The sequence below is a fragment of the Camelus ferus genome, chromosome 14 (genome assembly GCF_009834535.1).
Source record: "Camelus ferus isolate YT-003-E chromosome 14, BCGSAC_Cfer_1.0, whole genome shotgun sequence".
In the NCBI taxonomy this organism is placed as follows: domain Eukaryota; kingdom Metazoa; phylum Chordata; class Mammalia; order Artiodactyla; family Camelidae; genus Camelus; species Camelus ferus.
In genome coordinates this window covers 25,157,222-25,184,206 of record NC_045709.1, presented here as the reverse complement: position 1 = coordinate 25,184,206, position 26,985 = coordinate 25,157,222, and the positions used below count along the sequence as shown (strand labels likewise).

The 26,985-nt window shown below is 61.3% G+C and overlaps 2 protein-coding genes across 2 annotated transcripts; both read right to left on the bottom strand.

Moving 5' to 3' along the window:
• Positions 1–12,708, bottom strand: LOC106728680 (collagen alpha-1(I) chain). Its single transcript, XM_032496813.1, has 3 exons — positions 12,654–12,708; positions 11,932–12,163; positions 1–4,369 (listed from the first exon to the last, which is right to left on the bottom strand). Exons 1-3 carry the CDS (start codon positions 12,706–12,708, stop codon positions 859–861), a joined length of 3,798 nt encoding a protein of 1,265 aa, XP_032352704.1. The 3' UTR covers positions 1–858.
• On the bottom strand, positions 12,431–26,985 carry ADPRHL1 (ADP-ribosylhydrolase like 1). Its single transcript, XM_006176732.3, is given in 8 exon segments — positions 12,431–13,263; positions 13,877–14,009; positions 15,141–15,268; positions 16,256–16,373; positions 16,375–16,397; positions 17,883–18,008; positions 22,107–22,271; positions 26,402–26,985. Coding segments are annotated over 8 exon segments (1,065 nt in total). The 5' UTR covers positions 26,616–26,985; the 3' UTR covers positions 12,431–13,105.

Genomic DNA, 26,985 nt, shown 5'->3' with positions numbered 1-26,985 from the left:
CACGCTTACGGAGACTTTTATTTCTTTCCTTAGACTTCTACAGCATGCGAGCATTCCAGACTGAAAGTGCATTGTCCTTAGTGGCTGAGGACGCAGTGTGTGGCGTCTGGGGCAGTGGCCGGGGCACTGGCGTGCTTTGCGGGAGAGCAGCTTTCCCGGCACCCGGGTGCTGCCGTCCAGGGTCCCTGTGGGCCTCAGGGAGGCTGCTGGGGTGACAGTGACAGACCGGTACTGGGCGATGTTTTACTTTCCGCCCCACCGTCTCTGAACAACAGCGTCCTTGGACTTGGGAGCCTGAAAACAGCGCTAACGGCCACTGTCGTCCTTCCTGGGCCGTTGGCTCCCGCCAGGCTGGGCCCAGGAGCTGGCCTTCCTGAGCAGGACTGGAGGGGCCAGACCCACATCCCAGTGTCTCCTTGACCGTCTCGTGGCCGGCAGGGTCAAGGTCACAGGCCACCCAGGAGTCAAACTGCCCCCCTTTGTCTTCTTCCAGGACCGGAGGGGGACACTCACTGTCCCCACCGAGTCTGAGCTAGGATGGGCCACATAGGCGCCTGCCAGCCGGTGACCCAACAAGGGGCAGAGAGCCCTCAAAACTGAAGCCCGAGCCCCCAGGAGGGGACACACAGACCCACTCCAAGCTCAGCACCAAAGGTTAAAGCCTAGAAACACCTGCTCTGCACAGAGACAAGCGGGACCTGAACGTCCCTGGTGAAGACGCCAGGTACAGGCAGAGTGTCACCAACACGGCCACAGTGGCAGGCCACGAGGCTCACGTCCTCCCAGGGCCACTACAGACAGAGCGACTCTGCTGACCCTCACTGCGCTCAGAGCAAGGCTGCTGGTTCCCGCGGGGACTCACTTGGGAAGTGTGAATGTGTCATTGGCCCTGAGAGTCACTGGTCTGAAGGACAGATCAAAGGACTTCTGGTCGCTGAAGCTCTGGGCTCTGTACTTGGCCAGGTGGGCTGCCCTCCCGCCAGGTCCGCGTCCCAGTGAGCCTCTCCCAGCCCTGTGGGTGTCCGGAGACCTCTCCTGGGCTGGGACACCAGGCACATGGCAGCCCCCCAGCAGGGATGTGGGCACTGCAGGGCCTTGTGCTGGCCGGGGACCGGGGGCTGTCCGGCTCTCCCCTGCCCGGCATGGTGCTCCAGGCCCCCCATGGCTACCCCTGGGGTCCGGTCTCCCGGCTGCCACACTTCTGCTCACGATGGGCACCACCTCCGCTGAGCTGCCTGTGGGCCGTGCCAAGCCGGGGGGCACCACCCTGCCAGCCGGGGCCTGTGTCCGGCGCACCGGGCTCTCTGCAGGGGAAGGAGCTTGGTTCCCGGCTGCCTGGGCTCTGGGTCCCCAAGGGAGGCCCTCTGCACGCCTTGCCCCCTGCCCCAGTGGGTGCTCTGGGCCTCTCCCAGCGTGCGGGCCGGGAGCCTCCTCTGTCGGGGCCACCGTGTCATCCCCCGCAGCCTCGTCCCAGGGCCAGCTTGCGGCCTCCTCAGCCCCATTCGAGCTGGCCTTCTCACTTAAACAGGCTTCTCCCTTCTTTCCAGGACCCTCCAGGCTCACAGGGCCCCCCTCCTCTTGCCTACGGAGACTTTCTCCACTGCCCAGGCCAGCCCATGGTCGCTGCTTCTCCCCAACCACGACTTGCCTGGGCGCCTGGAGGTTGGGGTCCTTCCAGGCCGCCCTGTCTGCCCCCTGCCCTTCTGCTGCTGCCGCCCCCCAGGGAGGCTGGTGGGAAAGCCCAGTGCCTGCAGGAAGCTGCTCTCTGGACCAGAGGAGTGCCCTGCCCATGGCTGGCTGGCTCTCCGAAGGCAGTGGCCTGGTGCCCAAGGTGTGGCTCAAAGCCCCCTCCTTGCGGCCTCCCTGTGGCACCAGGCCGCCTGGCGCAGGAGTCCAGGGCTCTGGGCTGTTCCCCTGATGGCTCCACTGCACAGCACCTGCATTTCTGCTTCCAGCCGCCACCTCCATTTTGCCTGTGGCTGGTTTACGGGAAGCAGCCTCTTGGGGCGTGACCAGCAGGAGTGGGGTGCTGGCAGCCTCCTGTGGGGGAGTGGGCAGGGACCTTGAAGGCTGGGAAGTGGGCTCCTGCACCACAAGACCGGGGCCCGTGGGCAGCACAGGGCTCCCTCCCTCCTGCCAGGGGGCCCACTCTTCTGCCACCCTGTTTCCTGGGCTCAGGGCATTACCTGTCGCTGAAGCCGGGGGACTTCTGGAGGCCCCCACAGCCGTCACCTGCCCGGGCGCTCTGAAGCTTGGTTTTAGTTGTTCATTTAAGAATGTCGCTCTGTTCTGGTCACGATTGTGGCTGGCACTCCCTCCAGCCCTGGCTGAGGGCCGGGCCAACTCTGGTGACCACAGGGGCCTGCTGCGTCCTTCTTGCTCACACAGGGGGCTCTTGTCCACAGAGATCAGACTCTCAGGCCCTGTCCCGTCCTCGGCCCGTCCCGTCCCTGGCCATCTGGGGACGCCGGTCCTGCTCCTCCCTTTCGGAGCTGGTGCTGGCTGACCGCTGAGGGCACAGCCGGCCGGTCCTCTCTGAGGGTTTCCCAAGGCCGCAGAATGATGTGACAAGGGGCCAAGGTCACCCACCGGCCTTTCCCCGGATTGTGGCAGCCAACGCAGCTCGGAACTGGGCTCAGAAGCATCTTCCCCTGAACCGTCCTTGTGCTTCTGGAGATTGTGTGAAGCCTCGGAGCTGCGTCTGGCTGCTTTTCCTGCAGGAAAACTTGTCTGTGGTTTCGTCAGGGGAAGTGCCTTGGGGACGTCTGGATGGTTGCGGAGAGCACCCCGCGGAGGCGCGAGTGCGGGGCCAGCCCCTGTCTCGGCTGTGGTGCGAGGGGGTGCTCCCGCGTTCCCAGTCTCGCCCTCTGTCCCCTGAAGATTCCTGCCTTGGTTTTGCTGGTCTTCACGGCCTGGTGCCTGGTGCTGGGTGGTGGGAAGGGGCGGCACTGTGTGCACGACCGGGGGCCTGACTGTGACCTGCGGCCGCTCCACGGCCGGCTGTGTGTGCCGCGTGGCCCGGGCTGTGGGTGCGTCCAGTGGTGGGATTTGTCCGGGTGCTTTCTGTTCTGGGAGGCTCTCCTGGACGGCAAAGAGGGGGTCTCGCTCTGAGCCTGCAGTCACTCCTTCTGATTCATCCTCTGAACTGCAGACGGTCAGGGTGACTTCGGGGGCAGCCCCTTCTTCCCGGCCTGCGAGCTCCATCCCTGGGGCGGCCCCCGTCCTGTCGCCCCCGGCTGCCCTGGCGCGCCCTGGGCTGGCTGGTCCAAGTGAGGATGCCACGGGCTCACGGCGGAGAAGGGCTTCACCCCTGGAGGAGGCAGGAGAGAGGACCGTCTCCAGGCTGTCCCTGGGAGTGGCCGCCCAGGGCATGGAGGGCTGCGGGGGCTTCCCCCACCCTGGCACTCTGCTCTCGTTGGGCGCCATCTCCCTCACACGGGATGACGGGCCTGCTTCTCCTCTGGGCTTGTGGCCCAGGCCTGCCGAGTGGCTGACCTTGGCGCAGTGGGCCAGCCAGGCCCGGGGGCCGCAGACCACGGTGGCGAGACAGAAGGGCAGCACAGGCTCGGCTGAGCAGGCCAGGAAGCGGGCGGGGGGCGTGCGGATGCAGGTGCTGGCCATGGTGGCCGTGCGGAGCACGCGGGTCTCGGGCCGGCGCAGCCTCTTCCGCGGCAGGCTCTTCTTCTTCCGCTCCTCCATGCGGACGGGCAGCACCCGGGCCTCCGCGCACAGGCAGCCGCTCTGCTCGAACTTCTCCCGCAGCCCGGCCAGGACAGAGCTCCGCCTGCCCCCTGTCTTTGGCAGGGGGCCCCTGGCAGCTCTGGGAGGCTCCGTGGGAGGACTCCCCTCGGCCTCTTTCTTCTCCGCAGCCAAGAACATCTTCAGGATGGTTTTCACAGAGCTCTTCCCGGCCGGGAGGCCCCGGGGCTTCTCGCGGCCTTGCGGCTCCCGGGCCTGCGCTGGGCGGCCGGCCCCCTCCCCGGTCTTCTCCAGGAGCTTGTGGATGGTGGCCGCCACCAGGCTCCTGCTGGGGCCCTGCCGGTCCTTGAAGATCAGCCTCCCCACCTCCCGGGTCCTCTTGAGAGGCTCTCGGCCGGTGCCCATGAACTTGGCCTGGAGGAGCTGGAAGCGTGTGGGCCGCCGCTGGGCACCCTGGGGCTCGGGGGCACAGCGCCACCCGCCTGCCGCATGCTCTGCCCTCTTGGCGGGAGGAGGCCCCTGGGGCCCGTCCTCGAGGTCGGTGACGTAGAGCAGCAGGCTGCTGAGGATGGCGTGGGACGCCAGGTCACAGGTCACCCTGCTGACTTTCTTCTTTAGGGCTTGGACATCAATGGGCCTCTTGTTGCTGCAAATCCTGCTGCTCTTGGGGCTGCAGGGAAAAGAACCGTCAGTTTTACCATCGTGTTTTCCAAGGTGGCTCCACAGAACGCCTCCTACAGAGCTGCCCTTTTCTGACCCCAAGAGGTCCAGGAACAGAAAGGGGATTCGGATCTGGGTGCACCTCTGCCGCTGCCTGAGAGGCAGGGGAGCCGGGCGCTGCTTCCTTTTCTGTTCACTGGCTGTGCTTTCTGACTCGCACCCTCTGCAGGGCTTTGGAAAGCTGGCGTGAGATGGTTTTGCGAGAGCCCTTTGGAAAGTTACTTGCGTGTGTAAGGGATTTACGTTTTTAAATAACGGGCGCATTTCGCTTGCATAAATTAGGGAGGAAGAAGCATAAAGAATTTCCGTCCTCTGTGGTTCTGGGCGCACCTCTAACCATAACGTGTTGTGTCCTGACTCGGTCCTGACTCATCCCAAGGGCGTGCAGTCCCCAGAGCCGAGCCTTCCAGAGCAGCAGTAAGACCCTCAGGCCCTGCGAGGGTCTGGCCAGGGAGGAGGGGAACTCAGCTTTTGGGGGGCCACGGGGGTGGGACAGATGTGTGGGGGCCCCCAGAACAGGAGGGAATGGAGCTGGGGGCACTGGCCAGGATCTGCCTTCCTGACCCCTCCTTGAAGACAAATGCTCCTGGAGAAACCTCGAGGCTGAGAGGCCTGAGCCCCCGCTCTCCTGGCCCTGCCCCCGTGAGCCCTTCACCGCAGCCCAGCCTCCGACAGGCTGTGACCTCGCAGGGAAGAGAAGTTTCTCAGAGGTGCGGTCTCTGGGCCTGGGTCCAGGCCGAGAGGCTCTCCCACAGGGTGCGTCTGCCCAGCACAAGGACAAAGCTGGACAGACAAAGCCACCTCTCCAGACAGTAGTTTGGCAAAGATGCGCCCCGACCTCCTCCCTGCTGGCCGTTCGTTCCAAGGAGAGGATCAGGTGCAGAGCCGAGACCGCGCACTGCAGGGAACGCTCCCAGGGCCGCGCGTGACACCGACAACTGCAGACGCCCTAGAAGGCTGACACCGGGTGGGCTCAAACATGGCCACATCCGCATTTGAGGGCAAACCACTGTGAGAAGGCGCGCCGCACGCTGCCGGAAACTCAGGTCGAGAACAAACAGGAAGGAAGTATGTGAACATGTGTTTCTTTTTGTACTTTTACGCGTTTTTGCGGAAGAGAGAGTTCTATTTTTAGAAGCTGCACACAAACTTAACTTTTAAGGAGCTGTTGGGAGCCCTCATGCGCTGGACTGACTGCGACTGCGCCCCCTGCTGGCCTCAGCACCTGACGGGAGAGCCCCTGGGTGGGCCGGGTGTCTGTCCATCCACTGCCTGGCAGTGGATCTGGACAGAGAATCACTCTTTTCGAGGAGTGAGGGGGCACGGATGTAACTGTGGACTCCTGACTCCCCAGGCTCCCCAGAACCCGGAATTCACTGGACACTGTGAACCCACGTGGACGCGGCTGCTCAGCCGCCCTCAGACGCCGAGGACGTCGGAACCCCAGAGGGACTTGGAAGTGCCCACAGCGGGGTGGCACCCCCAGAAGCCCCAGCTCAGATCCCCTGAAGCTGCTGACGAAGGGACCCACTTTGAGAACCACTGGGACGGAGTGAAGTGTTTCCAACGGCAGACCACCGAGCACCTGAGACCCAACGTGGTGGCCCCAGACGTCTACGCCATGAGGTGGGTGTGGGTCAGCTTGGCCTCAGGATGGGAGTGTGCCCTGGGACCCCCAGGCAGCACTTGGGCAGTGAGGGTCGGGGAGACGGAGCCACAGGCTCCCACGGTGTCGTGCTCTATTTGGGAAGGTCAGCAGTCCAAGATGGCGCCCTCCTGTGACACCTGCATCAAACCAGCCCTTCCCTGACACCACCCCCGTGGTCTCTGTGGGCGTCCGCTCTCCCTCATGATGAGGTCACTCGCCGAGGGCTGCATGGGGTCACCAGAGACCACCTTTTGGCAGGTTACAGATGCCCACGGTGGGTTAGTGGTCCAGGTGCTTCATCCAGAGCCCTGGACGTGTCCCTGCCAATCTTCCAAAGGGAGACATGGCCTAGGACCCCCGAGGGGATGGTGAGGAGGTGAGGTCAGTCCTGTGGCCGAGTGCTGGGGCATTTACTTTCACCCTGATTGTTACATGGGGGTCCCCAGCCAAGTAGGGGGTCACAGCTGCAGAAGGGGGTGAATTCCAGCCCAGAACCTGCTGTCCTCATGCACACAGGAGCCTCTGGGGCTCCCTGTGGGGTCCCCCTGCCCTATTCTCCAGGCCCAGAGCTCAGCCTGCCTGGCCTCCTACTCTGCTCCAGCCACACTACACTCAGCCAGTTTCGAGCTCATTCCTACCCCAGGGCCTTTGCATGAGCCACTCCTGCTACTTAGGGCAGATTGTGAGTGGGGCTTCTCATGTCCCCTCCTGAGCACATGGCCCAAGGCGCCCCCAGCGCATCACAGGAGAACCCTTGCTACACACCCTCGTCTGAAATTCGAGTGCAGCTTCAAGTTCAGACATGTCGAGTGTGGTTCCACGTGTCTCCTGTCCCAGCTTGAGGCCTCCACGGGGGGACATGGTCTCTCCTTTCCCCAGGGGAACGCCCACTCCCTGCTGCACAGGGTCCTTCTGCCGGGGCCTCCTGCCAGGCTCTGCCCAGCTCTCCTCCACTCGCCTTGAGCTCTGGGCTCCTGAACTTATGTCTCCTGGCAGTGCTGGGTGCTTTCCCAGCTCCATGCTTCGTCCACACTGAGTCTCCGGCCTGGCACAGCCGCACCCCCTGACGAGCTCCTATTCATCCTTCACGACCCAGTTCTGATGCCCCTGCTTTCCCAGGTGTGCAGTGGCACCATCTGCATTGGTCCTGCAAGGCCTCTCAGCATCCCCCACAGCGTGACATTCCCGACCACTGCACCCCAAAGTCACTGAGTCAGAGTGGCCGGGGGGGCGGAGCAAGTGCCCGTGGGGGCGAGTGCCCCATGGGGGCATGGTCCTCTGCCTGGCCTGTCCCTCCAGACCCAAAGGCCAGCCCAGCCCAGCACACTCTTCCTCCACCTCCCAGCATAGGACACGCAGGCAAGGTTACAGTTCCCGCCCATCAAAGTCAATGGGGGTCTAGGGTCAGCCAGCGCGCCTCCGCCCTGCCAGTGCTTCCTAGGGGATGGTGGGGCCTGTGGCTTCATGTCCCACCCCTGGTGGAGTGGACGTGACCAAGCCCGTCCCAGGACAGGACTGGAACGTGTTTCTCTCAGGGCCAGTATCAACAGCAGGGCTGTAGTAAATGTTCCTGATTTAGTCCTGTCAGTAACTCTGCCCTGAGAGGTCACTTGAAAACACAGGGACACCAGAGTCACCACTGGTGACACACCGTGTCCCACCTTGGCCGCCAGCCAGACCCTCTGTGGTGTGCAGGTGTGGGGAAGGACCGGACCCTGCATCCCAGCCGAGGGAAAGGGCAAGGAGTGTCCAGTGCCGCCAGGGGGGCCGCCCCTCCTTGGGGCCTGGCTGACCTCTGCCACCTGCCAGCAGGGCCCCTGCCCCCGCGAGATGCAGGGTCTCACCGGCAGCCTGGACCCCCTGCTCGTGCATCCTGGGGAGGAGGGAGGAGGGGAGGAGGGGAGGAGGGAGGAGGGAGGAGGGAGGAGGGAGGAGGGGAGGGGGGGAGGCGGCCACCACCCCGGGCGCTGCAGCAGTTCCTGCGCGGGGATGCTGTGTTCTAGGGAGCTGGCGCCCAGCACCTGGTCTGGGGCGCGCCTGGCCCCTGACTCGCCGCTGACCCGCCCTCGCCCATTTCCACGTTCCCACCCTCTCAGGGCGAGCCGGGGCACACGGCCAGCCCTCCCGCTGCCCTGGCAGGGGTCTTCTCTGTGGCGCTAAGACCCCTCCCCAGCTCTTGGCCAGCAGCCCCCCAGGCCGGTCCCCTGCCACCCCCGGTGTGTGCTCCGCCGGGGACCCGGCAACAGGGGAACCGCATCATCTGACGTGCTAACGCTCTCCGCCCCACAACTATACCCAGGGGACAGAGACAGGGCCGGACTCTGCCCCCACCCCCGGCCTGGCGCACAGACGGGCCTCATTCGGGGTGTGGACGGAGAAGCATCTGCACACTGTGCTGTTACCACAGCTGCTCCTGACCCTGCGTCCCCAAGTCCCTGCAGAGCCATGGAGGCCAGCTCATCCTGACCCTCCTCCAGCCCCTGGTGGGGCTGCATGCAGCCGATGCTTAATAAATGCCTCGCCTCCGTGTGACTGTAGAGGCACCGTGGGCTCAGGAGAGGTGGGGAGAGAGGAGTGGGCTGCCCCCGGTCTCTGCAGGGACAGCCAGAGGCCGCGTGGCCGTTCTAACAGCGACTGCAAATCGCAGCCCCAGCCCCGGTGGGCAGCGCCTGTCTCTCTAGTGAAAGAAACGTCCGGCTGTTTTGTGCTTTACTCAGTGACGAGGTGGCTAACAGCGGACACTGTGCCAGCGACAGCCTGACAACCTGGGCCCTGTGCTTCCTGGAAGTGAGTCTGGAAAAGGAGGGTGGGTGTCCTCTGGGCTGGAGACCCCGTGGCCTGGCACCTACACCTCACATCCTGGCCCTGGCCGTGGGGGGACAGAGGGCTGTTGGTCCAGCCGGGGCCCCAGGCCCTGAGCGTGGGCGGCTGTTCCAGGACCTGAGATTCAGGGAGTGAGCAGTGTGTTCTGGGGACGCCCTCTCAAACCTGATGATGACTACTGCTGTGTGTGTGTGCGTATGAGTGTGTGTCTGCATGTGTCTGTGTGTGCACACGTATGTCTGTGTGTTTGCGTGCACGTGTCTGAGTGTGTGTCTGCGTTTGTGCACACGTGTCTGTGTCCATGTCTGTGTCTGTGTGTGCACACGTGTGTGCGTGCACACGCGTCTGTGTGTCTGTGTGTGCACACGTGTGTCTGTGTGTTTGCGTGCACGTGTCTGAGTGTGTCTGCGTTTGTGCACATGTGTCTGTGTGTGTCCATGTCTGTGTCTGTATGTGCACACGTGTGTGCGTGCACACGCGTCTGTGTGTCTGTGTGTGCACACGTGTCTGTGTGTCTGTGTCTATGTGTGTCTCTGTGTCTGTGTATCTCTGTGTCTGCGTCTCTGTGTGTCTGTGTGCGTGCACGTGTCTGTGTGTGTGTGTGTGTCTGCGTCCGTGTGTGCGCACGTGCAGTGAGGGACAGGCGGGGAGAGCGGCGCAGCAGGTGGGACTCACCATCAGGACATCAGCAGTCGGTGAACCTGGCTGAGGGGACCACAGATACTTTGTTACTACTAAGACTTGTGTGTGTTGGAATCACTTGAGGACAGTTAGGACAGGACAGGAAGGAAGCAAAGCACGGTGATGAGTGCCTTCTATGACCCTAGAAACACAGACGGCCCAGGCCGGCAGGGACACTGGGCCCCCGGCTTACCCGGGTCTGCCGGTGCCCCCCGTGGCTGCAGCTCTTAGAGGGCCCTGTGGCTGGGTTCCAGCCAGGCCAGCGAGCGGCTCCCATCTGCATCCTGGGGGTGGGGGTCGAGGTGGAGGTGCCCCTGGGCGCCGTCTTGCCTGCAGCTCGGCGGGCACGGGAGCCTGAGCGCCGGCTGCTGCCGCTGCCCCTGCCCTGCCCCTGCCCTGCCCCATCGGTCCTCCAGGTACCACTCTGAGGGGCGAGCACTTTATTTCTACTTTTGGACTGGGAGTAAGTCAACCCAGGGGGATTCAACCCTGACCTGAAGCTGCCCCACCTTGGGGTGAATTTCACGATGGAGTTTTAAACCCACACGTTTGGCAGAGCGTCAGCTCGGGTATTTTGTGTTCCATCAGTTGATGTCCGGTCGATTCTCCCAGTCCTGTCTGCCCTGGGGGTGGGGCCCCCCTGTGGGGCTGGGGGCTGGGGGCTGTGGTGAAGCCTCGAGGAGTCAAGGAGGCTGGAGGGCAGTTACGGAGCAGGAGCTGGCTGGTCAGACTGGTCTCTCCACCCAGCCCGGGGCTCAGGCTCCTCTGTGGCACGGGGCCTTCCCCTCCCTGAGCCTCCTACTGAGGGTGCTCGGGTTTGGGGAGATGCGCCTGGAGGTGGCGGTCACCATGGTCATGTCAGAGAGCCGGCCGCTGGAACCTCCGAGGGGGCCCTCCTGCTGTTTCCCCGTGACTAGCCCTGCCTGAGGGAAGTGACAGCCGTGTCTGCATGGCTCCCAGACATGAAAACACCAGGGAACATGACTGGAATGCTAAATGCAAAACCTTCCAGCCAAAGAGCGTGGGGACAGGAATTAACTGAAATCAGCCTGAAGCCTGAAAACGCCTGAGGGGGACAAGGCACCTGCTCCCACATCGGAGCCACAGGCAGGAGCTGGGGGCCTGCCCTGGGGACACAACGCAAGCCCTTCCAGCCGGCACCACGTTCCAGCCGCAGGCAGGGCTGCCCCCCAGCCCCAGACCTCACGCCCACGTCCTGTGCCAGCAACGGGACCACTGACACAGGCGTGTGGCTACAGACGCAGGGGCGAACGGCGCGCGGGTCACACCCCAGGACCCACACCTGCCCTGAGTCACCGTCGCCTGTCCACCGGGAACCAGGAGGCAAAAACGCCCCTGCAGCTGCGGGGAAAACCCGCCGTGCTGTTGGTGGAGATGAACTTCTCAGAGGGACAGCAATGGACATTTGGAGGCAGCGCGAGGAGGAGTGTCTGAAAATGCCACTTCAGAACAGGAAGCTACCTGGCAGTGCACCAGTGGGTTCGAGCACACGCGATGGCACAGCACACGTGCGGGTGAGCTCCAAGCAAGAGCGAAAAAGACCAAGGGGGTCGCGCGTGATGATACAGGAAAAACTAAAGAGCCGTCAAGTGAAAGGTGCCCGAAGTAAGTCCTACGTAACACGTAGTTCCTACCTGCGGAGAGAGGCAGAGTGTGAGCCTGTGTGTATGTGTGTGAATGTACGTGTGGGCGTGCACGCGCGTGTGTACCTGTGTCAATGTGTGTACGTGTGTGAATGTGTGTGTGTGTAGCACACACATCCAAGTGTGTGGAGAACTTTCTGGAAGGACACAGAAGGACTCGTGACCCATGCTTCTCTGGTCCCTGGTGCTGAGTCTGGGTGACGGTGCGGAGGAACCGTGCTTCCCACACGCCCCACTTGTGGGGCTGAGCTCTGGAAGCTGCGTGCAGGTCTTCCTTTTCCAATAAAGATGGAGCCACCAAGTATTACAGTTTTAAACATTTGAGCAGGTGTGGAATTCTCCTCATTGCTTCTAATGGGTTTGCTTTCCGTTTCAACATCTGCGTCCCTCTGTAACAGCAGGAGGACACGGGGAAGGAATCTGACTCTTATCTATGATGCCTATGAACGTGTCTAACTTACGGTCGGCCTGTAGACAGACTCACTCCCTGGTTCTCAGGGACGGGCTTGATTCTCCTCGGTCGTCAGTCAGAGGGATCAAGGGCCCTCTGACCCAGCCGCACCCCGTTCCTCTCGGCGCTTCCCTTCCGCACGGCAGAGTTGAAAGGGCCGCTTTAGGGGGAAGCTGGGGAAACGGGCGTCACTTCCAAACAGGAAGCCCACCGCGTCGAGTGCGCCTGGGAGGGGGTGCACTCACCTTAACTGGGTCTGGTCCTGGAAGACAACCCTCAGTGCCTCGCCCACACCCACTAGCCCTGTGTGGACCCTGCCTGGTGGCCTGTGCCTCTGCCTCTCTGGCCTGGAAACCACCACCAGCAGCGAGGCCAGTTCAGTCGTGCAGGATTGTGCGTGGAAACCACCGCGTCGCCCCCTGCGGGTACATGAAGGCCCACGGGTTCTCCCCGGCACGGAGGGGAGCCTGCGCTTCCCTCAGAAAAGGCAAGTGATGGATTCGCTGGAAACACGCCTGCCCCGTGCCCACAGCCCGGGGCATGGGGGGGAGGGGAGTGGGGCGCCGGGGAGGGCCTCAGGGCTGTGTCCGCGTGGCCAGTGGGGACGGCCCGGCTGTGCTCCGAGGCAGGCCTCCAACACACAGAGCCTGCAGTCACAGGACCGGCTGGCCAAGCTGCCAAGCGCGCCTTACTTGTCAATCACCCACCACCGTTTCACTCACACCAGACGCTACTTCAAAAAGACTGGGTCCAAGGTTATTTTTAGCAAGAGCAAGTGTCCTCTCTCAAGGCTGTCGGCTTAGAAGCCCAGGCCACAGGGGACAGGAACCAGCCCTGCTCCTTGTCAGAGCCTGGGGGCGGGGCAGCAGACCCTGTGTTTCCTGCTTCGTCAGTTAGTTGTTCCATCAGCCCCTAGTGCGACTGAAGCCGGGGCCGCGGGTCAAGTGCAGCGCTCGGGCTCCGGTACCTACTGCTCCTCCCTCTGCTGTGCAGACACCGCGGTGTGCGTGGCCGGTGCGCATGGCCGAGGCCCGCCAGGCCGCGGAGCCCGAGATTGGCAGCTGTCCAAATGCGCGTCTAAGAGCTCAAACCAGGCCGCAGCGGCGGTCCTGCAGACGGAGGCGGCCCGCTGGAGCAGGGCCGTGGTGGTTAGTGGCGTCCAAGTGAGTGAGCAGAGAGCGTTAGTTTTGCGACAGAATAAAATACACCGATTGTCCAAGAGACTCTCCGTGACACTATTTGGAGGCTTGAGGGAGTCAGATCCAGTGTGGCAGCGATAAGGCACTGGGCTTGGGCCAGGAAGGAGACTCCCGTAGGACAAGCGATGTATTTTATGCAGCAGTTAGAGTCCTGAAGTCGGGGGGAATTAGAGTGTCGCAGGAGCTGCGTGTGGCGGAGGGGCCTGGGAGGGAAGCGGCTTTACTTCTCCTGGGTGGACAGGTGGTACAGGGCCTCGCCCAGGCGCCCCAGCTCCTCCTTGTGCTCCAGCTCCCGGTACAGGCCCCCGGGGACGCCGTCCAGGCCGTGCAGCAACCCGAACAGGCAGCCTGCGATGGCCCCCGTGGCCCCGCTCTCACCTGGAATGGAAGGAAGCACAGGTCCGCAGGGCTCTGGGCAGAGCGGTGGCCCCTCCATGACCTGCACTGGCCCCCAGGGCCTCCAGCCAACCCCCAGCCAGGCCCGCCCGGAGGCTCCTCTGGGCAAACCCCCGCGCAGGCATCCTGGGGCTGTCTCGGGTTCGCTCTGGGCAGCACCTGATGCGGGGCAGATGTCCCCTCTCCCCTCCGGAACAGCTGGACGCCCTGGCTGTCAGGGGGCCACACCCCGCGAGCTCCTGGCCCCGTGGGCTGCCTTCCTGCCCTCAGCCGGGTTTGGGGCCGCCCCCTCCTCCGCACTCCAGCCAGCTGCCCCAGGCCCTGCGGTCCTCCCCGCTGCTCCCCGTCTCCCGGGAACTGGAGGTCCCCGCAGTGCCTGCAGGAGGGGCCTGGCGGGCGTCCTTTTATTGCACGCTTGCCGAGAAATGGCCACTGGCGGAGAAGCAAACCCACCGGCGAGGGACCGGCGCTGCTGCCGGGAGGCGAGGAGTCCAGCTCCTCACACCCTGAGCCGTCAGCGCAGCCGGACGGGCGGACCGCGGACTGCGTGCTCCTGAGGGGGAGGTGGCTGGCCGTGTGGGAAGGACCGTCTCACCTCCGTGGAACATGGCCCGGTGGCAGAGCTCCGTCCAGTTGCCCCTGGCTCCTAGGAGAGCATCGTAGGCAATCATGGGGGCGTCGTGGCCCCGCCGTCCCCCGCGACCTTCCGAGCTCCATCTCCTGTAGGTCTGGAGAAAGAGCTGCCATCAGGGGAGGGGACACCGCGTCAGACACTGTCGCAGCAGGAGCTCCTGGCTCGCCCAGGGGACTGCTGTTCACTCGCTCACCGAGCACTTCACCTTGCGCAGGCGTGCCCCAGGCTGCGGAGGAACAGTGAGCGGGAGACAGTCTCCCACGGCCCTCACGCCCCCGCCACCCCCCAGTAAATGAACGTGCCAGCTGCAGGCAGTGAAGTCTGTGAGCAAAGGGTCTGGAGTGCAGTGAGGGGCTGTTGCGACCTGCGGCCTGGGTGGGGCGAAGGGACAAGCGAGGTCGAGCAGGCGCTGTGTGTGGTCAGGGCCGCAGACTGGCTGGAGATTGTGGGCAATGATGGCTCAAGCAGCTGGTGGCACAGAGCAAGTCCCTCTGTGAGAGACTGAGGAGAGCAGGGAGGTGGACGTGGGCAGGTCACTCCCCTGTGCCTTAGCAACAGAGTCAGCGTCGGTTTGGGACAACAGCATCTCCACTGGAAGAAGTGTTTCTGCGTCTTCCTGCACCCAGGGAGGGCCGTAAGACACGAATGAAAGGGCAGTAGGAAGCACCTGAAGAGGGAAGGGTGGGCCCTTCCTCTCCCCCTGCTCCTTCCTGACACCTGGAATGCAGACGTGCTGGCTGGAGCTGGAGTGGCTAGTTTGGGCTATGAGGCATGCTCTGAGAACAGCAGAGCAGCCAGACAGAAGGATCTTCAGCTCCTTCTTGCAAGGGAATTCTGACGCAACTCTGGACTCCCTCAATGTAAGGACGGAAAACTTCTGTCTTGGCTAAGCCACAGTTACTTAGGGTTTTCTCTCGTGCTACCAAATGTGACCCCAACAATTTCAGCCACTTAGGGGATTTTCTCAGCATGGGGAATGCAGGTGGTTTGCACAAACCTATTTATCCTATGCGACCGCATGTCCCAGCCCCCAGCCCCTGGGAGAGATGAAGTGAAACGGAATATTTTTAAAAATCACATTTTCAATTTTTCTAGCACAAATCGTGCTTATAACCAGAGAAAATGAAAAGGTAAAAGCAGTGTCCATTTCAAACAGGCTCCCTCCATGAAGTCGTCCACGGTATGGGTGGCTCCTGGGCATGGGGCCCGGACCTGGCAGGCCTACCTTGTCTCGCTCCTCTGCATCGTAGTGGTCGGGAAAGCTGGCCTCAGTCTCCGAGTCCTCACTGATTTTTCTCTCCTCCAAGTAAAACTGCCATTTGGCTTCAAAGTAAAACCACTGCTCCTGGTACTCTAAACACAAAGAGCAGGTGGGCAGGCGGTGGTCGCCGTCCTGCTGGGCACGCGGCCGTGGGGGCGGTGAGCGGGAGGGGACAGAGGCCAGACGGCCCCACCCAGCCGGGCGGAGGGGAACCTGGCACCTTGCCTTAACAATTGCTCTGGAAATTTGAAAACACACTCGTAGCCACTTTGAGACACAAGCAAGGAAGGTGGAGATGGAAAAGCGACTCAGATGTTCTAAACTGAGGCAGAGTCTGCAGCACCTTTAAGTGTGTTCCCTTGGAAATTCTAAACCTGTGCATTTTTGTTAATGCAACACTGTGCCTGCCGAGTCGGGTCAGAGGATGTCAGCCCTAATTAACAGGTTGACGTCCACGCCCCAGAGGCACTGAAGCCACTTCCTGAAGTCACGTGTGTGCGACCCTGTCCCAGAAAGTCTGGAGCAGCAGCTGTGCTGGCTCGTGGGTGACGGGGACCGGGGATGGGGACTGGGGACAGCGCCCGCGGTCGAGAACCAGAGGCAGGGGATGCTCTGGGCCTAGCGCCTCACCGGCCTCACCTCGGTGGCTGGGCTGGCACACGGTCCCGTCCCCCTGTCCAGCTCGAGGCCCAGCCGAGTGCGAGCTGAGGAGGGAGGCTGGGGAGCCAGTCCACAAGGGAGACTGAGGTGGGAAGAGCATCAGGCTGGGGGGCATGAGAGTGGGGGGCCCCGCCCCCGCCGTCCAGCCTCAGGGATGCCAGGCAGTCTCTGCAGAGGCCTGGGGTCACGGCTGGGGGTCCCCGAGCACGCCAGCCCCCTGCCCCCATCCAGGTGATACCCCAGGCCTTCTTTGTGGGGTCAGCCTGTCACACGGGCCCCATGGGGCTGCTCTGGTTTCACTGCGGGTGAGCAGCCCTGCCCTCTCTGGGGGCCGGTCTTCAGAACCTGCTCGGGGTGAGTGGAGACCTGCCCGTTTCCCGGGCGCCAGGGAGAGGGTGCGGGAGGGAGGCTGGGCTCACCTGCCAGGTGCCGGATGGTCTTTTTGCAATACTCCTCAGCCAGCGGGACTGTCTTCAGCATGTCTCGCCCCCACTGCTCCAGCCGCTTTCCCTGGACAGCGTAGGACGCGAACAGGGCAGGTGCACAGGGACCCGAGGAAGCCTGGGGGCGCAGGGGGCCATCAGGGGGCGTGCTGGCCCCTGCGTCCCTAACCAGGACCCACCTTGCGGATTTGACCTCCCATTTCCACCTGCCCCAGGGTCACGGCCGTCCTTCAAGGGGAACACCTGCTTCCTGTGTGAGCAGAGTGGCTATGGGAGGGATGCGGCCAGCCCGAGGGAGGCGCTTCCTCTGCCCAGACGTCAGCTCCAGGGATGAGCATCCAGTTCTCACACCCAGGGCTCGGCTGGCTCTGACCACCCGCCAGCGCCCCTCCCGTCATGGGGCATTTCCGCCACACTGTGGGGAATAGACATCGCAGCTCTTGCCGCCAAAGGCGGCTCAGATTGACAAGGAGAGTGCAGTTGTCAACTGTGCACAGTCGAACCCTCGTCATCACCCTAGAAATATGCAAACGACTCGACTCCCATGCAGGAAGTGACACTTCCTTAATACGAGTGGGTGATACATCAGCCCACGTCTTAGATGATTAAATTTTCAACCCAGATTCCCATACTCACCAAATTGTTTCCAAATGCTCAGCACCTTCCTGTTTGAAGGCTATTCATGCTGACTTTACTTCGGCTGAACTGGTGAGTGAGCAGGAGTCCAGCGTCCACCGGCCCCAACCGTCCCCAGTGTCGCCGCCCCCCACCGCCAGCTGCACTGTATGCCTTCTGCTCAAACCTTAAGGATCTAACGAACTCATCTGTGGAGGCTGTGGCTCAGCTGTCACCCCTGCCGCGGACTCAAAGGCGTATTTTGCCACGTTCACTCCTCGGGTGCCACGTTGCCCACAGAAGGGGGCTTCTGGGGGCACAGGGTGGGCCTCGCAGTTTGGCGGCTGACACAGGTAAACCTGGGCACCATAGGTGACATTGGATGGGGCAGCTGGCAGCCCCAACCTCGAGGGGGCTGGGGAGGGTGTGACACACCTCGCCGGGACAACGGCGGGTCACGAGGAGGCTGGCTGCCTTCCTGGTCACATCTCACAGGCGGCGCTACTGCCCTCGGACCACGGGCCCGGGGAACCCAGAGCGCAGGTCCCCTGAGGTTCCCTTTTCCCTCCTCACTAGCAGCTGGCAGGCCCTGTCACAGGTGAGGAGACGCAGGCTTGGGCAGTGGAGGGACTTGGTCCAGCTCCCTTAGTCCGTGTCTGTCTGGCCTAGAGCCCAGCCGGGGCGCAGCGCAGGGCCACGTGGAGTGTGAGCGCCCTGCTGGCGCCAGGGGGACGACCGCACAGAACCGCTGGTTCCCGTGACTCCCGCACGGATCCCAGTTTCCTCCAGAACCCAGGGCTGCTCTTTTGTCTTTATTGTGACATGAGCCACGTGAAACCAAGGAGAACGCTTTCCTGTCCACGGCCACCGGCTCATTGCCAGCCCTGCTCTCAGGTTGATAAAAGAACTGAAGCCAAATCTGCCCACCGAGAAGCAAAGCAAACAACGGGTTTGGCCACGTGGGCGCCGCCCGCCTGCCGGGTGCTACCTGTGGGGTGGTTGTGGGTCATCCGGCCGCACTCGATGCTGACCTCCACGAGGGTCTCCAGCCGCTCCGGCTTCCAGTACCGCATGCCCACGCACATGGCCTTGGTGGCGGCTCCGAACCCCGAGCCTACGTGGAGCGCGGAAAACCTGAAGTTAGAGCAATCTAGCGCTCATGAGTGATCGAACATGAACAAAAATTTATGTAATAACACGCTGATCGTAGCGCCATTTAAATGAGTCAAAAATAGAGAAACTGAGTAAATTCCTGACAAAGAAAAGAGATGAAAGAAATCGCAAAGCAAGCATGTGCTGGAATGCCACAGCGCCTTTAAAACCAGAATTTAAGGAACATTTTTTATTGAAGTGCAGTCGACTTACAGGGTTAGTTTCAAGTGTGCAGCAGAGTGACTCAGGTGTACGTGTGCACACATGCGTATTTTCTTTCAGATTGTTTTCCACTGTATGTAAAAATGGAATTTTCATGGTGTGTGGACATGCTCGTAAGGTGCTTGTGCTGCGAAAATTTAGGAGACAGAACTGTGCACACAGCGTCTTTTAATCACACATTTTTTCTCTTTAAAAACAGCTTCACGAGTTACAGCTGACTTACGATCAGCTGCATGTATTTAAAGACTGCAAAGTCAGTCCTGACATGGTGGCCCGTGGGACCAGCCCCTAAGCAAAGACACTGAATGTGTCCGTCCCCCAGAGTTCCTTGGGCCCCCCACCCGGCCCCGGGGCTGGGAGTGCAGCTCAGTCTGCAGGTCCCAGGTCTGTGTGAGGACAGGCCCGGAGCACAGACTCTGCCGGGCTGCTTTTGCTCCACGTGCCTCTCTTGAGACCCACCCAGGTCGCTGTCCGCCTGGTGGGCTGCACCGTGTGGACGGAGGTGCCCAGTCCATCCACCTGTTGATGGACGTCTGAACTTTTCCAGTTTGGGGCCGTTGCAGACAAAGACACTGTGAACATTCATGACCAAACCTCACGCGGACGGGCGCTTTCTTTCCTTGGGGCAGAACGCGGAGCTCGGTGTTGGATCAATGTTAGGCTTTTTAAGAGACTGCCACGCTGGTTTGTGAAGTGGCCGCACAGCTGCACGCCCCCGGGCCGCGAGCCGCCTCCTGGCCGCACTGCCGTCGGCCGCCCTGCTACGCGCGTGGGGGCAGCCAGGGGCCGCGCTTCATTCTGTGCCGACTGAGGGCGTCTTAGCGTCTCTGGGGCTGTGCGGAACAGCTCCCCCCGTCTCGTACTGGGCTGCTTTTCTTATCGTTAGGTTCTGAGGGCCCTCTGCACCTCCGGACTCAGATCCTCATCAAGTGTCTGCTTCGCCACGTTCTCTCCCAGCGGCGGCTTCCCTCTCCCTTCTCTCACCAGTGTCCTGAGGAGAGAAGAGTGAGTTCGGGAAGCGTTCCTGCTCTCTGCTCCCTGGGGAGAGCTGGGCACCGCTGGTGTTACTGCTTCGCTGTTTGGCAGAGCCCCACTTCCTTTCTCCACAGATACAAGGCCGCCCAGGGTGACCTGCTCCGTCTTGAGTGACCAGTGGCACTTCGTGTCTTTCACGGAATTTGTCCGTCTGATTTAAGTTGTTAAATTTATCGGCATAAAACTTGTAGCATCATTCCTCCACTTTCCCTTGGGTTCCTGCAGACTCTGGCGTGACGCCACCCCTCCCCGCTGACACCGGGAATGTGCGCGCCTCCCTCCTCCTCGATCACCTGTCCAGGGGACTGTCAACTTTTTATCTTCTCAAAGAGTCACTTCTGGTTTCGTTGGTTTTCTCTATGGTTTTCTGTTTCCTGTGTTGCTGATTTTCTCTCTGATTCTCATTTTCTCGTGTCTTCTGTTTTCTTTGGGCTCAATTTGCTCTTCTTCTCCTAGTGAAGACGAGGGTGAAGACTTCAGTCTCCGGCCTGCGACCGCGCTCTGGCGTCCCTGCCTGCAACCGCGGATGTCTGTCCCCTGCAGCTCTCTTCCTTTGGCCGCACCTGTTTGGGGCCTGCTACGAGGAACGCGGACGTTCAGGTTTGCCGCTCCCCCCGGTGGATGGATGCGCGGTCCTGACGAAACTGCCCCGTTTCCCGGCAACCCTCTCACTTCGTGTGTTTCCCTGTCCCTCGGCTCTCCCCTGGTCGGCGTCCCGGGGCACGTCTTTCCCGTCTAACCTGTTTGTGTCTTTATATTTAAGGAGCATTTCTCATACGCAGCACAGAGTTGGGACCGCCTCTCTGTCCCACCCGGACTCTGCTTCCCCTTGGGTCCTCGGACCGCTCACACTTGGTGTGATGCGTGATGAGGTTCGAGTCCAGCCTCCGGCTGCTGGTTCCCCGCGTCCTGCCTGCTGGTGCTGCCCCTGCCCTTCCTCTCCTTCCTCCCTTCTTGGATTGCATGCAGATGAGCAGGGAGATCCAGCACCGGCCGCAGGGGAGGATTCGCACAGGCGAGGACAGCAAGGGCCAGGACGGCGCCAGTGCAGAAGGGGGCCCACAGACCTCGGCCACCGCACCTCCTGGGTGCTCAGAGCTGCCAAGGACTCAACACAGGCTGATTGGAGGCAGGCTCCCTCATGGGGGGAGGAGACGCGCAGGAGATCCCCGTGGGCCTCTGCTCCAGGCTCCCGCAAACACGAGTCCCTCCTGAAGCCCACGCAGGGGAGTCGTGGGCGCGCACCCTCCCGGGCCCTCTCCCCGCAGGGCAACGAGGTGCTGGATGATGACGTTCACTGTGGCCCCCAGTCGGGGTCGGGGGGCTTCTCCCACGGTGGGGGTGGGGTCGGCTGGCACTGCCTGGACCAGCGGAGGAGCCCAGGTGGCACGTGGCTGCTTCCTCAGCGAGAATCGTCACGGTGGTTCCACCGTCTCTCACTGACCTACGAGATTTGACCTTCACTGTCTGAGCGGTCGGTCTGCTTTCACGGCACTGGACCCATGTCATGGCTCCAGTGAAGACCTCACACCTGCACCAACATTTGCTCAGACACAGCTGACAAGCCCTGTGGCACGTGGTTACCACTTTATAGAACATTTTATTTTGTATTGAAGTGTAGTCGATTTACAATGTTAGTTTCAGTTGTACAGCAAAGCGATTCAGTTACACACATACATACGTACACATTTTTTCTTTTCAGAGTCTTTTCCATTAGGTTATTACAAGAAATTGAATATAGTTTCCTGTGCTCTACAGTAACATGGCTACTACTTTTAAAGTCTACTATCTTTCAGTGAGGTTTGAGTAGTAAGTTAGAATGAACAAGAATCTGAAAAAGAACAAGTGTGAGCACGTGTGTGACTGAGTCTCTGTGCTGCCAGAAACCAACACGACGCGGCACAGCCTCTGCCCTTCAATAAAAAAACCCAGGTTGTCACCGTTTCGTCACTTTGGGCCCCGCTGGTGGCGTCCTCTCCCCCTGAACAGCTCCCTGGTGTGTCTCCCAAGCAGGGAGCAGGGGACGAGCCCCAGGCGCTTGTCTGCCTGGAAGACGCCCTCGGGGCGCAGGGCCTCTTCCCTGCTTCTGAGGGGAGCCGTCCTCCCCTCTCTTTGATGTGAGCCGTGGGCGGTGGGGCCGCTCTGCCCGTCCCGGCGCTCGGGCCCTTTCATGTCGGGGTCTCTCTCTGCCCCGTCTTGGAGGCGTCTGCTGCTGCGCCTTCAGACCCTCTAACCTCCCCCTGAAATGTCTAATCTCCTATTAATCTCAGCCAGGAAAACATTCAACTCAGACAGTGCAGTGTTTTTCTCTGGAAACGTGATTTAGGTCTATTTTTTATGCCTGCACGTCTCTACTTTGGAAAACACAGAACACCTATTATCTTCCATCCTTGCCTGACGTGAGTGTCAGATTTCACCACTTCTGATTTTTTCACTTTTCTCCTTATTATGGACCATATTCTCCTGCTTATTTACATGCTACGAACATTTGACGTGACAGCTTCCTTCAGTGTAAACCCGGAGGGCGGGCTCAGGACGCCAGGGGCAGAGGTCCTGGGGCACAGAGACCCAGTGCCTCACCCCGTGAGCACAGGACGTCAGGGTGGAGACACGCCTTTCTGCAGGAGGCGTGTGCTTTCCTTGATACTTTGGCTAAAAATACACATTTAAAGGGAAAGCAGTAGAAAATGGTCCTTAAAGGAAAGGAGCAATTGGGACAAGGAGCTGGGAGGCTGACCACCCTCGGCTGACGCCAGGCCGGGCCGGCGCCCCAGGTACGGGCTGGGGGGGGGGCACCCCTGACCTTTCTCGTTGAAGGGTGTGTGCCAGGCCAGGAGGTAGTTGTCCGGCTTCAGCTGCGAGCAGCCTTCGACGGTGGCCGGGTCTGCTCGGTGCTCCGGAAGCTTCTCGAGTGCGTCCACGTAGCGTCTCACCATCTCGCGGTACAGGTCGTCCAGGCACCAGTAGTCTGGGAAGGAGGGACAGCAGGGTCGGGCTGGTGGACGGAGACCGGGGTGGCGGGGACAAGGGCGGCGACAGCCCCATCCCCCCAAGAGGTGGAAGAGTTCGGCGACCATTTGGTTCAACCCTGCGCCCTAGAGAAGCACGCTCCGGGTTTCATTTAATTGAATTGTAGTTGGTTGTCGTGATGCTTCTAGTTACTCACGCGAGTCTAGGAAAGCCCACGACCCTCATCCGTGGCTAAGGGGTCTATCCCCGCGAGGACCACCGGGCCCGACGGGGCCCATGTCTGAGGTATGGAAGCTGACCTCCCAACTCTCGCACCCGTGAGACAGCCGAGTTCCCGTTGTCCCAGCGTCCCACCGCGTCCCCAGCCGTGGGAAGGCGTTTCGGGGACAAGCATGGTCTCAAGTCCCTTGATGACGGGGCACAGAGGACAGGGCGCCAAGGCACCCTGACCGCCTGCCGTCGGCTGCGCTGTGTCGGTCCCACTGTTTTTCCCCCAGAGAAGGATCAGGCAGGTTCAGTGACTTGCCCGGGGCCGGAGCTGCTAAGAGGGTTTCCATGGCAAAACCTGAGCTTTTCTGCCATTAAGTTAACCCACAGCCTGCTGGACCGAGGCCACACATGCTCCGCAATGGGGGTCCAAGGTCCCTGGCCCCGTGGGAGGGCAGAGTGGGGACGGTGCGGGGACAGGGACACTTGCCAGTGCAGCCTGACGGACACCAGCCTCATTCTCTGCTCAGACTGCATTTCAGGCCATGGGCTGCCCTCTGGAGCCGTCCTGCCCCTCTTCTCCGGGGGCGGAGTCCCGCCCTGGGCGGGTGTGAGGGGAAGTGGGGAGACCATCTTCCTCCCGCCCTCCTGGGCTCAGAGCAGGCTGTGGGGTGCTGTCGGCATGAAAACCCAGGTTGCCTCCCAGCCAGGGTCCCAGCGCGGACAGGACAGGAGGGAGGTTTCACATGCACCAGGCAACAGCTCCCCGTCCAGGCAGGGTCGTGACCCTCCGGAGGCAGAACTGGTGAAGGAGTGGCTCCCGACCTTCTGTCTGTCCACCCCCACACAGCGGTGCCCGAGTTCTAAGTGGGGATGGGAGGGTGTGGTAAGATCTGGGTTGGGGGGCAGTGAGTCCTTCTGGTCTTGTGGAAGGTGACACCAGATGACACTGGGTGACACTGGGTGACCATGGTTGGGAGACATATCTAGGCCCTCCATCGCCACCACTGCTGAGACAGGCTGGGACCTGGGACCCACTACTGTCCCCTCCGGCAACACCATACAAAGAAACTACAAGGTAACCACGTGCATGTGTGGCTGGGGGCAAATGATGATACAAAAAGATCAAAACCCAACTGCCACTTCTGAGGCGTGGGGAGCTAAGGCAGGGCCTGAGCACGGCAGGCCCAGGGGGTGCTGGCCCAGCGACCCGCTCCTCCCTCGCCCCATTTAAGGAACCAGCTCAGGCACCTGTTACTTGTTCTCGCTCCCCCAGTCAAGCCTCGCCTGGACTCCTGCAGGCCTCTTTTCAGTTCCTGCTGAGTAAGGACACAGGCTGGTGACAACACAGTCCCAGTCGGAGTGAGCAGCCCTGGCCGCTCCCCCCAGTGAGTCATTTTATTCTGGAATCACGTCCGTTTTGAAGGGGAAAAGCTCCTTAAAAGCAAAATGGCAACAGAACTCCCAGTGCTGGCTTCAGGCCGGATGTTTCAAAGCTGCGGGGCCCACAGCCTCTCGCTGGAGTTCCACCTGCTGACTCCCACCTCACCCTGCTCTCCGCCCGTCTCCCGAGGGACACACCCGCTCGTGAGACCACCTGTGCGCCTCCCAGCTTCCGACGTAAAGAACAGGCTCAAAGCCAACGTCAAGTTACTTTGCAGTAAAAACATCAACTTTCTCAAGACGCGGTTCCTGTGGCCACGGATGGAGGCGCAGCCACATGGGGTCTGGAGAGACTCGCCCACCCACGCCCCGCAGCTGGCAGGACACGCAGGCGGCACTGCTGGCATCCCCGGCGGTCCCTCACCTGCAGCAGCAGCAGCGACATGGCCACTGCGGGACCAGGACGGAGGAGCTGCTGACCCCTGACAGACGACGCTGGAGAAAGACAGACAATGGTGTGCCGGCAGCCAGCTTCCCACAATACTACGGTCACACTTCCCTGTGCCGCCCCCAGTCCTCTCAGAACCTGTACAGGTGTGTCAGTTAGCTCCTGGAGGGAGGCTCAGAGGGGGGACAGCCCCCGGGCAGCTGGGCGTGTGGGGCTCTGGAGCCCCAGGGGACGGTCCCTCTCAGTGGGGAGCCTTCGGTGGATCGTGTGCAGGGTCGGTCACCCGCCTGCCCTGCAGGGTCCCAGACACCACTCCCCAGGTCAGCGTCTGCTTTTGTTCAGTGTTTCAGGGACGTGCCCCAAAGCAGGATGTCACCCATTGCTCCTTCTAGAGCAGAACTGCGGCTCCCAGCCCTGCTGCTGCGTGGGGCGCCGGCCTAATGCACCGGCTCGAGAGACATCCTTCAACACACCAAGATGTGGCTCCCCAGGAGGAAGTCTGCCTGTCTTTGGAAATCGTGAAGAGCTGCCACTGGGCCCCCGGACTATTGGCTGTCCCGTAGTCCCAGGTGTGGGACGGTGCTTCAGATGCAGGTGCGAGAGGTTGGGTTCCAGTCCTGCTCTGACATGCTCGGCTGTGTGACCCTGGGAAGTTACCCAACCTCTCTGTGCAGCTCCTTCTCCTATTTTCCGCCATAATAAAGTGGACCTTCAGGGTGACGTGAGGACCAGAAGACGATACCCCCAGGGTTAGGGGAGCACCGGCCACAGTCGGGGCCGTGTCTGAGTCAGCGGTCACCATTACTTACGTGACTCAGACGCCCCTCCACAGGCTGCAACTTGTTATTAAGGGGAAAGTTTGGGCTGTTCAAGAACTTAAACGAATTCCTACTTAGAGTTTTAGTGAGCTCAAGTTTCCCGAGGAGCAGGCCTTCTCACATGCACGGTGGTGCCTGTGTCCCTGGCGGCGCCCCTGTGAGAACCCGCCCGACGACACGTCCCCCTCAGCCACCCAGGGTCGACTGGACCTGTCCTGGGAGAGCGAGTTCCCACCAGGAGCCGTGGGCAGTCTGGGGGTCACCGCACAGACCGACTGGGGTGTAAGAAGTGGGAGACCAGCCCCAGGCACGCGCGCAGGCACCCTGTGCACCTGGATTGGACACAGAGGGGCACGAGAACCTCCCGGAAACATGAAACAGGATCATCTGGACTGTGTCACTGTGCAGACTCGAGACAGGTTATCTGTGGTGTGCAGCTCCCTTCCCAGCTATTTGGGACCCGGCGGGGCAGGCGCATTCCTGAGCAGTGACAGCAGAGCTAAACCAAGTCCCCAGCACACGTGGACCCGCGGTGAGCACACAGTGAGATTCACGTTCCGGAGACTGCAGAGCTGCCTTAGACTCTCATTTTGCAACGACATGCTGATGACTCTAACAGGTTCTGAAGAGCAGATACCTTCGTATCAGACACCTGCTGTTTCACCAAATTCAGCAAAAACGGACTGTCCCTGAAATCAACCTGCTGCTTTAAGGGCAGTTCAGGGAATGTTGTTTTCTCCCCATCTCAACCCATTTTGTAGCGTTTTCTTGGGGCATATTTATGGGTAAGCAGCGACCTGAGCTAACGCATAGTTTGGTAGATGGCATTTTAGCCACGATTCATCGGAATTTCTAAGTAATCCCCAAACAATACTATCTTACTGGGTCCAAATTTCAAACTGGCTTATTATTTTATACATTCACCAAATACATTCAGAGGAAGGCGTGTGACACCTGCAGTGAAAAGTTAAGCCCTCATCCCAAACAGCTGCAAAGGGGGAGGTTTGATCAGTTTTAACTCTAGAAACAGAGGCTCAGCCTGTGAACCTTCACAAACCCAATGGAAAGTCCGGTGTAAGAGGCAGCACCTGCAGACAAGCAGCGTGAGATCACGCCGTCCCCAAGGCCACAAAGGGGCACGGCCCTGCACTGCCGGCCTGCTGGGCACACTGGTGTGGGTCAGACCGCACTTCCAACCCTGGCACTGGTAACAAACTCACCCCCGGGGCGAGAGCCCCGCCGCCGCCTGCGAGGGCGCGGGCTGAGCCTTACCTGTGACGAGGGCCTCCGCCGTTGCCATGTGCATGATGGTGTTGTCACTCACCGGCCACTTCTCTGGTGAGAGCACGAGGTGGTCCAGGCCCCCGAATGCCCGCAGCTCCTCCTGGGTCTTGGTGCCTGAGGCGCTGCCCTCCCTGAAGGCACTTCCGTGACCCAGAGCGTCCCCCACGCCCCCCAGCAGCATCGCAGCCTGAAACTTCTCCATCTCTGGCGGCCACCCTGCCCACAGCCACCGAGCCGCCCGGCCTCTGCCGCTTCCTGGCAGTGGTGGCCTTCAGCCCTCCCCGCCGACTTCTGTTTTGGTCTTTGTGTCGCTGTCGGGAGCCTCCCCGAATGGTCAGACACTCCTTTTCTGTCTCTGCAGGTGGCACCAATGAGAAAGCCGTCTGGACCCTGCAGCTCACAGCACCACGTGGGGGTCAGCCTCCTTCCCTGTCTGCAGGGACACTGACTCTTCAGGAGAGGAGCCTGTGGCTCAGCCAGAGTCCGGACGGCCCCAGGCTCCCGCACAGAGCAACCGCTTTCAGTGCTGGGTCTGCACGGTGTTCTTGAAGATGCATACATTTCTGCAGTTT